Consider the following 13,877-nt stretch of genomic DNA (forward strand, 5'->3'; position numbering starts at 1 on the left):
AACTTATCCAACAATATACTAAGAGGATTTGATAACAAAATAGGTCACATACTAATCCTTCTTTACCTTTCCGCTGCATTCAACACAGTTGACCACAAAAAGCTAATTTCTAGCCTAACAAACATAGGGCTCTCAGGCAAAACTCTTGACTGGTTCACTTCTTTTCTAAAAGACAGATACTTCAAAGTCTCCACAAACAACAACACATCAGAAGCCATTCCCCCTTGAAACAGGAGTACCACAAGGGTCTGCTCTTTCAGCCACACTCTTTAACATTTACCTACTTCCGCTATGCCAACTCCTATCAAGCCTAGGAGTAATTTACTACATGTATGCTGATGACATACAACTCCTCATTCCAATTACATCCACTACCGAAGATGTACTGAGACTAACCGCCTCTCACCTCGTTTCAATCAAAAATATGCTAAATCACCTAAAACTATGTCTTAACATGAGCAAAACTGAATGCATACTAATAGAAAGAAAATACTCAGGATCCAAAACCAACCCATCCTTCCTAATAGACTACATCCACATACAACTTAAAGACAACATAAAAAACCTCAGTATTTGAATTGACAACGAGCTATCCTACAAAAAACACATCTCAACAAAAACAAAGGAAGGTTTCCACAAACTCCGAATACTTAAACACCTAAAACCAATGCTCCACCACTAAGACTTCAGAACAGTCCTACAATCTCTCATCTTCACCAGCCTCGACTACTGCAATTCTCTCCTGATAGATTTACCGAAAGTGACCTTAAAGCCACTCCAATTACTTCAGAACGCCGCAGCAAGAGTCCTTACTGGCAAAAAGAAGTCAGAACACATCACGCCCGTACTCAACAGTCTACACTGGCTTCCAGTTGAAAAAAGAATTGAGTTTAAAATGCTAACAGTCCTACACAACGCTATTTACAAAACAGATAACACAGCCCTTGACAATGTCATTCACATACACAGATCGCAACGTACAACTAGAACAACATACAAACTACGACTAGAAATACCACCACTCCCATTAGCCAAGCTATCCACCACAAGGAACAGAGCCATATCCATCGCCGGCCCGAAATTATGGAACTCACTACCAGAGCACCTGAGCTCACAAAGCAATATTAAGTCATTTAAAAAAGAGCTCAAAACATGGATATTCGGCCAAACATTCAAAGACAGTATCGGTTAATCCTACACAACATAACATAACAGACCCAATGCATAACCTTATCGGATATGCAATGGAACTACTGAGACTATGACTCAGAACGTTTGAAGCTATAAATTATTTGGTTGATCACAGTTACACCCTGTTATAATCGTTTGAAGTTCTTTTGCTTGTATTAAGTGTGTTGAATATTCGTCTGGTTCTAATTTCACTGCTAAATGTAATATGTTGTTGTACTTGTAAACCAGAGTGAAGGCTGCTAGCTATACCTTGGAAATAAAAACTTTTAAATAAATAAATAACTAAATAAATAAATCCTTGATATAGATTCCCTTCAAGCTCTACCAATACTCTCAATGGGACTGAGGTCTATCGACATCAGGACCTGTAAACTCTGAAGCAGACAGGTGCCTGGCCCACAGACAGCTATATAAATTGCAGATAAAGCTGCACTTTTCTATTTTAATTCAAAAATAAATAAAAACATGGAAATTCCTGCTCACCACTAGGGTTGCCAATGGCCCAGTTTTGGACTGGACTGCCAGGTTTTCAGATGTGCTCTACAGTGTCCGGTCAGAACTACTGACTGGACACAGAAAATCCTTTTTTTGCAAGAGGCTCCTCTTTCCCACAGCTTCCTAGTTATAGGGAAAGACAGAGCCAAGAGCTGTGCTGTGTCCCCGCCCTCTTGCCTTTTTTCCTTTGTTGTGATTGGATGGAATGGAGAGAGGATTCGGGGCACAGCACAGCCCTCATTTCCTAGTGGCTCCACAGATCTCTGCAGCAATGTCCTGGGTTCCTCCCCCTCCCTCACTGACTGCTGGGCCAAGACCTGAGAGCAGGGCTGCAGTGAGCCAGCCGAGGGATACAGGAAAAGAGGGAGAAAAGGTGGAGAAAGAGACAGTCAGAGTCACAGGATGAGGAAAGGGGAAAAACAGAAGGGCCACAGAGAAAAGGGGAGGGAAAGGAAGATAAGACACACGGGGAGCAAGGAAGGAAAGAGACACAGAGGGGGTATGGAAGGAAGGAAAGTCACAGGGAAGGGAAGAGGCACACCAAGAGCATGAAGGAAGGCGGGAGACAGAGGGGGATGGGAAGGAAGAGACAGAAGAGGCAAAAGGAGTCAGGGGGACATAGGAGGAACGTAGATAGAGAAAGGCACTGAGGAAGAGACGGAGACAAGAGGGAAAGACAAGAGCATGGGGAGAGAGGGGACTAGAGACAGGATGGCAGCAAAAGAGATGAGTACACAGAGGAAGGGGAGGGCACGGAGCCACCGACATTCTATGCGGCAGGAGCCGCAGTCACCTTGTCTTCTTCACCGTGGCAGAAGCCGCGGACTTCAGGGTGCCTCTCCAGTACGGCGGGCCCTGTCACCATGTTTCATCGTGGCTGGGGCCACCACCGCTGTCTCTTCATCTTCGCGGCCCGGAGGCTGCAGTCCCCAGTCTCTCCTGGCTGCCAACGACGGGGCCTGCTCTGCGGCCTAGCTCTGCTCTCCAGCGAAGCAGCAGCAAGCATGGCCGCTGTCCTCAGTGCTGGACATCCTGTTCCTGCCTTCCTAAGGGGCAGGCCCGTGTCTTCTTCCCCTTCTTAAATGGGCAGCATAGGTGGGGTCCTCCTGGCCTCACTGGAAGTCAGCTCCACCTGGTTTCCTGTCTCAGCCCTATAAAAGGGCTTCTCCTGCAGTCCTGTGTTGCCTTGCATTGGAGTTTCCTGCTCCTGGAAGTCTTGTCTTTCCACGCTCCGTCAGGTCTTCGTTCTTTGTTTTTCGTTGGAGCTCCATGTACTGTCTCGCCTAAGTCTTCGTTGCTTCCTGAGTCTTCGTTGTTTCCTGTGGCTTCCTGATGTTCCATGTCTTCATGTTCCGAGGTTCCTAGTCCAGGACTCCTGATGTTCCACACTTCCTGATGTTCCGAGGTTCCGTTCCTCCTTCGCTTGTTTCGAGTCCTCTTGACCCTCCAGCTCCTTTGGTTCTCCAGATGACACCTTGGGGTAAATCCATCTCGTAGGTTCCTGTTTTCGTCACTGAAGTTTCGTCTTAGCTGGATTCCCTTCCTGCGCTTGTCCCGCTCTCCGCGTGGTCCGTGACCAGCCTCTTCAGGTTGTGTAATGCACGCAGTGGGACAGGGTGGTCCGTGACCAGCCCATTGGGTCCGCCCGTGTCGGTGGGCTGTGTAGGGCGCCCTGAGAGACAGTGCCAATGTCCGAACCTTCCAAGCTTCTCGTCTCATCCAGAGTCTTCCAAGTTCCTCATCTCGTCTAGAGTCTTCCAAGCTCCTCATCCACTTCCAGAGTCTTCTCGTCCACGTCTTGAGTCTTCTGTGTCACAAGACGCCCGTCTGCCCTCATCCTCAGTCCGGCCTGCTGCTTTTTGCCGATATTCAGCAGCAGGTCCAAAAGGGCTGGGAATGGTCGGAGGACTGTTCAATTACCAACATAGTGTTGTTGGCTTCCAGAAGCATGCAGATCTGGCAGAGGGTCAGACTTTGTCTTCATCCATGCTCGGACACGTCTCCCCAACCCTCGGTGCTGTCTCTGGAGTCTTCTGGAGTCGTGCTGAGGCCCATGGGCACACAATCCCCTCAAGTTGGGATCACTCTCCTAGCGGTCCCTAATACAACAAGAGGTTCCAATAAAAAGAAAAGTAGTCCAAGTGCCTATAATTAAAAACTCACCTGAGCTAAAAGATTCAAATTTATCCCTATCTGTTATGAACCCTTCTGTAGCGGTGCTACGGGAGGCTCCTTACCTCTTCCTGGAGGCCGCTCCGAAGCCAGGGTCTCACCTATGAACTATCCAGGATTTGCTCCAGGGCCTGGGAGGCCTCAATGTTCTTGGGGCCTGCCTGAGGCTTGCTTGTGTCTGCATGGACTTCCTGGTTTGGGCCACGCCCTTCTCCCTAGGGGCTGGCCCGCAGCACTCCTCCTTAGTTATAGGGCCAGCTAGGTGTGGGCCATCCAAACTCCTCTCAGGGAGTCGCCTGTCTGCAGCCCTATAAAAGGACTTCAGCTCCCAGTCAGCCTTGCATCGGAGTTACTTTGTCTCTGGAAGCTCCTGCTGTCCAGCGCTCCAACAGGCCCTTTTCCTCTTCGTGGAGCTCCTCGTCTTGTCTGTGTCTAGAACATATCTTCATTGCCTGAGGTTCCCGTCTAGGTGTCCTGGTGTCTGTTCTACCTGATGTCTGTTCCTGCAATGTTCCAGCTCTCCTAGTCCTCCAGGTGACCTCCATGAGGGTAAATCCATTCCATCTGGTTCCTGTTCCGGTCACTGGATCCTCTGCCAGCTGGATTCCTTTCCTGCGCTTGTCCCGCTCTCCGCATGGTCCGTGATCAGTCTCCTTAGGCTGTGTAGGGCGTGCAGTGGGACAGGGTGGTCCGCGACCAGCCCATTGAGTCTGCCCGTGAAGTTGGGCTGTGTAGGGCGCCCTGAGAGACAGTGCCAATATCTTCCTTCCCAGTTTCTCGTCTCGTCTGGACTTCATCAAGTTCCCCACCTCTGATGCCGTTGCATCCGCCCTGGTGTCATGTCTTTGCTTCAACCCTCATCTGTGATGCCGTCGCATCAACCTTGGTGTCATGTCTTCGTGTCAAGGCCTCCGTCTGCCCTCATCCTCAGGCCAGCCTGCTGCTCCATGCCGATTTAAGCGGCAGGTCCGAAAGGGCGCGGAACAGTCGGAGGACCGTTCCCCTACCAACATCATCTGTTGTTGGCTCTGGGAGCTTGCAGGCCCGGCAGAGGGTAAGACCGTGTTCTGCCATGCTGGGACACGTCACCAACCCTCGGTTCGGTCCTGGATCCGTCTGGGGTCGGGCTGAGGCCCAAGGGCACACTAAAACACCCGCTACGTAATACTATCAAATAAAAAGCAGAATGTAAATACAAAAAAAACCACACTTTGAAATGTTTGTATGCTAATGCCAGAAGTCTAAGAAGTAAGATACGAGAATTAGAGTGTATAGCAGTGAATGATGACATAGACTTAACTGGCATCTCAGAAACATGGTGGAAAGCAAAATTGCTTACCTTGTAATAGGTGTTATCCCAGGACAGCAGGATGTAGTCCTCACATATGGGTGACATCAGTAATGGAGCCCTATACGGAAAAACTTCTGTCAAAGTTTCTAGAAACTTTTGACTGGCACAGTGTGCCCACTGAGCATGCTCAGCATGCCATGATATTCTCAGCCACAGGGGTCTCCCTTCAGTCTGTTTTGTAGCAATTAGCGTTAGCCAAAAAGAAAATAATAAAACGTATCGCACCCAACTCCGCGGGGTGGCGGGTGGGTTTCGTGAGGACTACATCTTGCTGTCCTGGGATAACACCTATTACAAGGTAAGCAATTTTGATTTATCCCAGGACAAGCAGGATGCTAGTCCTCACATATGGGTGATTAGCAAGCTGCAGGCTGAGTCATTCTTGTATTGGACCAACAGGTTACAACTTGTGCAATAGGCACAACAACTGGTGTATCTTTGGGGAAAATGAGGCAGCCTGAAATCACGAAAAGTTGGATGTGGAACGAGTTGGGATTATACTGGAAATAAGTTCTTTAAGACAGATTGTCCATAGGCTGAATTTGTCATCCTTCCTTATCAAGACAGTAGTGAGCCACAAAGGTGTGAAGAGAACTCCATGTTGCGGCCTTACATAAGTCAGTTATTGGCACTGAACAATAGTGTGCTACTGAGGTTGACATTGCTCGTACTGAGTGAGCCTTTACTCGCCCCTGGAGAGGAAGGCCTGCTTTTTCATAGCAACACTGTATGCAATCTGCTAGCCAACTGGACAGAGTTTGCTTGCCTACTGCTTTACCAGGCTTGTTTGGATCAAAAGAAACAAAGAGCTGGTTGGATTTTCTGTGGGCTGTAGTGCGATCTAAGTAGTACGCAAGTGCACACTTACAGTACAAGTGTGTAAAGCTCTCTCTCCTTGATAAGAGTGTGGTTTTGGGAAGAAGGTAAGCAAGATGATGGATTAATTCAAGTGGAATTCCGTAACTACCTTGGACAGAAATTTTGGGTGTGTACGGAGTACTACTCGATCATGTAGGAATTTTGTGTAGGGTGAGTATGTGACAAGTGCTTGTAACTCACTAACACTTCTTGCAGATGTGATGGTTATTAAGAAAATAGTCTTCCAAGTGAGGAATTTAACATCACAGGAATCCATGGGTTCAAAAGGAGAATGCATGAGTCTCGTTAAGACCACATTAAGGTACCATTGAGTGACCGGTGGTCGGTGTGGAGGTTTAAGTTGAATTAAGTTGAATTAAGTTGAAATAAACCTACTAACTAGGGATTGTACTGATATTGGTGCATCTCCAACTGTATTGTGATAAGCTGAGATTGCACTTAAATGTACCCTTACAGATGAGGTCTGAAGACCAGAGTCTGAGAGATGGCATAGATAGTCTAATAGGGATGATGTAGTGCAGGAAAAAGGGTTAATACTATTTTGTGTGCACCACGTGGTAAACCTTTTCCATTTAGCACGATAGTTCTTTCGTGTGGAAGGTTTACGTGAAGCTACAAGCACTTGAGAGACATTAGTTGAAAGATTGAGAGTTTGTAGAATCAAGCTTTCAACATCCATGCTGTGAGGGATAGGGACTGAAAGTTGGGATGACGCAACCTGATCCTGAGTTATGTGCCCAGACAAATTAGATCTTTGATCGAGAGGTCTAGAAGTATGGGAAACCATACCTGTCGAGGCCAATACGGAGCTATGAGTATCATGGACCCTTTGTCCTGTTGTAGCTTCACTAGAGTTCTGGTTATGAGCGGTATCGTGGGATACGCGTATAGAAGGTCTGAATTCCAGTGGCAAACAAAGGCTTCCCTGGGTAAGTGGTTTTTCTGCTTGAACAGGGAGCAATAATTGTCCATTTTATAATTCAGTTGTGATGCAAAGAGGTCTACTGCTGGTCGGCACAATGTTGAAAGATCTTGGTCGCCACTTCTGGATCCAGAGACCACTCTGGCGGTCCCAGTGACATAGTGAGGGCAAAGGGCCGTCGGCGCCATTTTGATTACTGGCAGCCGACGGCCCACGCCCTGGAGATCGTTCCTGGACCGCTCCTGGACCCCCGCTGGACCACCAGGGACGTTTGGCAGGTCTTGGGGGGGTCAGGAGGGTGGGGGGTTGCGGTAAATTAAGTCGGCAGGTCTTGGGGGGGTCAGGGGGGTGGGGGGTTGCGGTAAATTAAGTCGGCAGGTCTTGGGGGGGTCAGGAGGGTGGGGGTTGCGGTAAATTAAGTCGGCAGGTCTTGGGGGGGTCAGGAGGGTGGGGGGTTGCGGTAAACAAAGTCAGCAGGTCTTGGGGGAGTCGGGGGGGGGGGTTGTTAGATTTTTGTTTGTTTTTTTTTATATTCGCTCCATAAGACGCACATACATTTTCCCCCCACTTTTGGGGGGAAAAAAGTGCGTCTTATGGAGCGAAAAATACGGTATCTAATGTTTGGGTACTTGCCAGGTACTTGTGACTTGGATTGGCCATTGTTGGAAACAGGATACTGGGCTTGATGGGCCCTTGGTCTGACCCAGTATGGCATATCTTATGTTCTAATATTCTTGTGTGTGTGTGCGTGTGTGTGTATAAGAGAGGAGGCTGTGTGTTTATGGGGAAGTATGAAGGTGGGTGTGTATTGGAAAGGCTTTAACTGTGATAGAGAACAAAACTGCATGAGAGATGCTGATGTGTTTATGAGGATATTTGAAATAACATTTTATAAAATAAATTATATTAAGGGGGCTGCTTGAAAGCCAAGTAATGAATGGATCGACAACTGACAGCAGTCTGTAACCTTCACCCCCCGCCACCCTCACCCATCAGCCTGATCGTTTTGCTGGTATTGCCATCATCTCTCTTCCAGCATCCTGTGGAAGAGCTATTCAGAAGTGGATTTTGGACCAGTTTCTACATCACCACTTCCACTGATATCTCAGTGACGTCCACGGCAGCCCTCTCATTGCTGCTGACTTCATTATACACTCTGCGGGATTCTTCAAATCTCAACATCCATCTGTCATCGTGAATACGAACTTGAACTCAAGAATTTAGAGACCCTGGATGTTTGTACTGAGGCTGAGTTTGATTGCCTGAAAGGGCTTCGGCCCCGAAATCATTTTTTGGAGCCTCAGACCTATTGGATAGAGATGCTTCATCAGTGTGTTCCACCTCGCGCATCTTTGGTTCTTAACCTGGCAACCGAAGAGGAGACCGCCCTTTGAAGGGAGGTACTATTGCGTTCGTGCCTGTTCTCGCCCTCGCTCCATCCTCTCTACCTTTGTGGCGACTCCCTTCGGGTCTAACTGACAGATGCTGCCGCAGCTTCTTCTCTCCGTGTCTTCCTGGAATCCCCGGGCTGGCCTGATGCTGCGGATCCGCCATGTTCCTGATGACGTAAGGGTGGGCGCTCCAGAGATGTACCGGCAAGGGTGCGAACCTCGGGGGCGTCCCCCCGTAGGTACGTCATCCGCTTCCAACTTAAAAGGTCCTTGTTTGCTACTACGAATCGAGTTAGCAAGGGGGAATACTTCTCTGCTGCTCTGCCTCCACAAACTTACCAAGGGGTACCCGCTCCTCGGGGGCCCCGCTCTCTCTTGATTTCAGACTGCTAAGACGGGATCCGGTACTCACTCCTCGAGGGCCTTCGACCCTGAATTCTCAGAATACTCCTTAATGCCTGGAAGCGATCGCAGACGTGAACACTGTGAGTTCTATTACAGATAGGAATCGGTAATCGCTACACGAGGTCCTATATTCCTAATCTCTGAAGACTCCCTTCTGTCTAAGACGTTATCGCGGGTACGGAGATTGTGAGTTGTCATTGCATATTGCAGATAGGAACTGGTACTCGCTCCACGAGGGCCCATGTTCCTAAAACCCTTCACAGACTCTCTTCTATCTCAGAAGCTATTGTATACCTATATCTGGTACATTACTATTTCATATTGCAGATAGGAACCGGTACTCGCTCCACGAGGGCCCATGTTCCTAGAATCCTTCACAGGCTCTCTTCTATCTCAGAAGCTATTACATACCTATATCTTGTGAAGTACTATTACAGATTGCAGAAAGGAACAGGCACTCGCTCCACGAGGGCCTATGTTCCTAAAACCCTTCAAAGACTCTCTTCTATTACAGAAGCCACCTCATACACAGATATTGTGAGTTCTTATTCCAGACTGCATATAGGAACCAGTACTCGCCTACGGCTCCTGTTCCTGAATATACTGAAGACTCTCTGTTGCACTGAAGCCATTACAAGATATCTACAATTTTGAGTGTATCATCTACTATTGGTTATGTTTCCAGCATACTCTGTCTACTCACTATCTATAGACTCTCTCTACAGCTCAGCAACCCAGAGATCACAGTTCCAGTATCTGAGAGACTTCAGCCCTGCTGGGCACATCAACTCACTACTGCCACCTCTGGAGGTTCTACTTCCTGTCTAATAAAGAACTATCTGTGTTTGTCTCCATACTCCAGCCTAGCCGGTGGTCCCTCTCAGGATATCTTCCTGGGGGTGCTGTCATCTGCCATCGGCCCAAGGATTCACCAATTTCCATTCAGTGTTTATTCCTTAGACTACTAGAGCGGTATCATACAGACTGCCACTCTGTGGGAGCCAACCCACAACAGATCATTAACTCCATCTACGGAGTACATCACTCTGCTGACTACTCCCCTCTCGGGAAGCAGATCCATATCAGACTGCTAACTCTGCCTCTCTGGTGGGGTGATCTACATCAGATTGCCAGCTCCTCCCCTCTGGGGGAGCTGATCAATAATAGATTACTAATTCCACCCCCCTTGGCAGGGTGAGCGCTAACAGATTGCTAACTCCTTAGCAGATATATAACAGATTGCTAACTCCATACGGAGATTTATAACAGGTAGCCATCTTTCCCAGGTAAGCAGGAGGAGCCGTGAATAAGGTGAGGCAAATGGGGCGAAGCCGTCAAGGACCGAGGATGCAACAATAAACTTCAAAACATTTTTGTTTCTGGCTTTAAAGGACTGTCTATATTGTTAAATTTCAGAAGTGTGCGAGATTCCTTGTTATGAAAGTCCCGCTTCATTCATTTAATGTGATTAAGATACAATAGCTGGCATAATTCATAAATTTCTGTTATATGTAAACCAATATGATGACTTTAGTTGAATGTCGGTATATAAAAAAACAAATAAATAAAAAATAAATACTCAGGTGAAGCAGCAGCTTACATTTTGTATTTTTCTTTTCCTGGTTTGTACATTTTATGAGCGTTAATTTTGCTTCAGGTCATGTCTGCCCTGTGTGATCTGAATTCTCTTCAAAAGCATGGGTGCTATGTAATCTTTTTTTATGATTTCCAAGAACAAAGCTAACTAGAAAAATATTCCATAAATTCCATTAGGAAAAACAATGAAGTTTGTTCTGTACTCACGCTCCAAGAGACTTGTGTTTATTCGCCAAGGAAATTCTATCCATGTCCAGTGAATTTCTATTCAAATAACACGATAGGTAGAAAAGCAACGCCATGAAGAAATCATCAAGTTGCTGGCTCCTTTTTGGAATAATCATGAGTACCATAAATATTATGTTATAAGGAGACAGTTTAATATAGCAGCAATAGTCATTTGCAGATTCCTAGCCCAACCCATTCGAATGGGATCCCAGTATATTTAATAATCCTTGTAATAGGGAAACATATAATTATAATAACCACCAAAATATCTTCTCAAAACTACTATTTAAGATTAGCCTTGTATTTTCTAACTCTATTGTTCTTGTATAATTTAATCTAAAATGACCTTCAAATCATACCTATCTAGCTTGAAGCAATCCTTCACTTTTTCATATGGCCCCAAAACTTAAGGTGGTCAAACAGGTGGCTAAAGCGACGATAAAAGCCAGAAAGTTGCTTGCTTGCACAGGGAGAGGAATGATCAGCAGAAAAAGTGAGGTGATACTAACCTTATATAGACCTCATTTGGAATACTGTGCACAATTCTGGAGGCCGTAACTTCAAAAGAATATAAATTGGTTGGAGTCAGTCCAGAAGGTGATTACTAAAATGGTCATTGGTCTTCGTTCTAAAGCTTATGGGCAGAGACTTAAAGATCTAAACATGTACACCCTAGAGGAAAGAAGAAATAGGGGAAATATGATAGAGACATTTAAATATCTCAAAGGTTTCCTTGCACCAGAGGCGAGCCTCTCTTAATAGAAAGGAGGCTCTAGAATGAGGGGTCCTAGGAGGAGGATGAAAGCAAGCAGATTCAAGAGTAATCTTAGGAAATATTTCTTTACAGAGAGGGTGGTAGATACATGGAATGGCCTCCCAGTGGAGGTGTTGGAGACAAAAACAGTATCTAAATTGAAGAAAGCTTGGGATAAATACAGGGAATTTCTAAGAGAGTGATGGGAATTATAATGCTAAATTAATTGGACGGATGGGCAAACTTGATGGACCATACGTTCTTTTTCTGCCATCATGTTTCTATGTTTCTAAATATAATCATCGGTCCTTAGTTTCTTTGTTTTTTGTTCTGTTTTTTAATTTTTGCAGTTAAAATCTACAACCAAACTGGCACTTAAGGACCAATGATTACATTTGCAGCTATGTGAAAAAGCAAAGGATCGCTTCAAAATGGACAGGCATGATAGTTAGCCCGAGTATGAAGGTCCTTTCAGATTACATTATACAAGAACAACAGAGTTAGACGACACAAGGCTAATCCTAAATACTAATTGAGAGGAGATATTGTGGTGGTTATTAAAAGTGATCCTCTTTCAGGGATTGTAGCACAACAGACACAATTAGCCATTCTTCTGGCTTTAAAAGATAACATTAATTAGGTAGCAAGTTATTTCAAAAGGACTGAACTTTCACATTAGAAACTGTATGAAAGAGGAAACCTGTAAGTAACAAAATGTGGTGGTAAGACTCTTCTGTTGTCCCATAATATTGAGTCAAAAGTTAGGCTCAAAGAAAAAGTACTAATTCAAAGACCTATTTGGATTGCTATATTTACAGTAAAGGATTAATTTACCTTTCACTTTGTTTCAGAATTAGCTATAGAGGTATGGTGGTAAGTGGTGGGGGAGGGGTGGTGGTGGGGGGAGGGGTGGTGGGCGGGGGCTCTGCCTTCCTCTGAACTAACATGTCTATGTGTGTGCCACATCCCAACGGAAGCAGTATCTCTAGTATGCAATACACTATAAAGTATGCATTCAGCAATCAGCTTTGTACAGGTCCCTATATATAGCAGTTGAAAGAACAGGAATTAATGATGTATTTTCTGAATACTGATAGTGAACAGGGAACATAAACCTATCATACACATAAAAGGGTTCATTCACTCAATTCACTGCTGGCAAGTGGAGCAATGGCTACATGGGAGACCAAATTGAAACAAATGGTCAGATAGGGGCATTTTAAAAAGCGTGATGGCTGCCATGCCTTTATAATTTTGCAATGCCCTTTCTCACAGGTCAGGAAGGCCAGAGTCACTGGCGCCTTATCTGTCACACACACGAGGACAACCTCAGCAGCCATGCCAGAACAGAATGGGCTCTCCCTTCTGCCACCCAACCCTTGAAAGTACCTGCCACCTTCTATAACATAGCCATCACATTGGCTGACTGAGAGATCAATATTCAAACTCATTTAGACAGATAACTCAGAGGTTATCTGTCTAAATGGCAAGTTTTTGAATACTGAGCCTCTTATCCGGCTCAATTTTAGCCAGGTAAGTCATTATCCGGCTAAAATCTAGCTAGATATGAAAGAGGCATTCAGGGAAAAGTTAAGTTATCCAGCTGACTTTGAACTATAACCGGCTAATAGGGTCATTCATCAAAATGCTATAAGGCGTTTTCGCATGCATTAAGCACCTTTAATGCATGCGAAAACCCCTTAACGCATGCGAAAACCCCTTTAACGCATGCCATAGCACCATAACGTATGGTGCGATGCAAATCCGAAAAAGAGGAGGAGTTAGGGGCGGGAGTGCACTGGGTTTTGTTCTCAAATGCCTGTTTTAGTTTTGAAGTTCCCAGAGCACCAGGAGAGAGAGAGAGAGAGAGAGACTCTCCACCTGGGTAACATCAAGCTAGGTTGAGAGCATTGCACAAATCTCATCTTTGGGTGAGTTTCCTCACTCCGAGGGTCATCAAATCTTCACAAGAGAGCACTGTTCTGTTCGTACGTCTCACTTCGAATGTCAAAGTGGCCCCTAACCCCTACGCTAATACCTAAACCTCACCTGGAGTTACTAGGAGGGCCTCTCATAGAGATAATAGGTATTAGGGCATTATGGCTAGTTAGTTAGTCTTTCTCTCTCTCCCTCCCTCCCTCCATGGCCCTGATGGTAAACATGGTCCCCCCAATGGTTGTTCTGGCACTTATGTCAAAGTGCGAAAACGTTATCGCAATTTGCGGTAACTTAGCCAATAGGTATTAGCACAAATTGCGATAAACTGCCTATTACCATAAAACGCGCACCTTTTTCTATCGCATGCGATATTTAGTACATTTTGATAAATCCAGGCCTAAGTTAGCCGGATAACTTCCTACTGAACCAGATATCTTCAAAAGATATCCAGTTAAGTAGCACTGTCATATAAAAAGAAAACAAAGAAGGGACCTGTAGCTCAATCCCTTCTCTTCCCCTCAAAATTTTCAATAAGGCCTTGTTGGGCTGTGCATC

At 45.7% G+C, this 13,877-nt stretch overlaps 1 protein-coding gene across 3 annotated transcripts in view; it reads right to left on the bottom strand.

Annotated features, from left to right (window-relative positions):
* The window catches only part of PPP1R36 (protein phosphatase 1 regulatory subunit 36), a 230,585-nt gene that overhangs the window by 126,449 nt on the left and 90,259 nt on the right, over positions 1-13,877 (bottom strand). For all 3 annotated transcript variants that reach the window (XM_029598105.1, XM_029598104.1, XM_029598106.1), the window contains exon 6: positions 10,610-10,729. In XM_029598105.1, coding sequence (XP_029453965.1) covers positions 10,610-10,729 — 120 coding nt within the window. The remainder of the gene's footprint in view (positions 1-10,609; positions 10,730-13,877) is intronic.

The sequence above is a fragment of the Rhinatrema bivittatum genome, chromosome 4, assembly GCF_901001135.1.
Source record: "Rhinatrema bivittatum chromosome 4, aRhiBiv1.1, whole genome shotgun sequence".
Lineage (NCBI taxonomy): Eukaryota > Metazoa > Chordata > Amphibia > Gymnophiona > Rhinatrematidae > Rhinatrema > Rhinatrema bivittatum.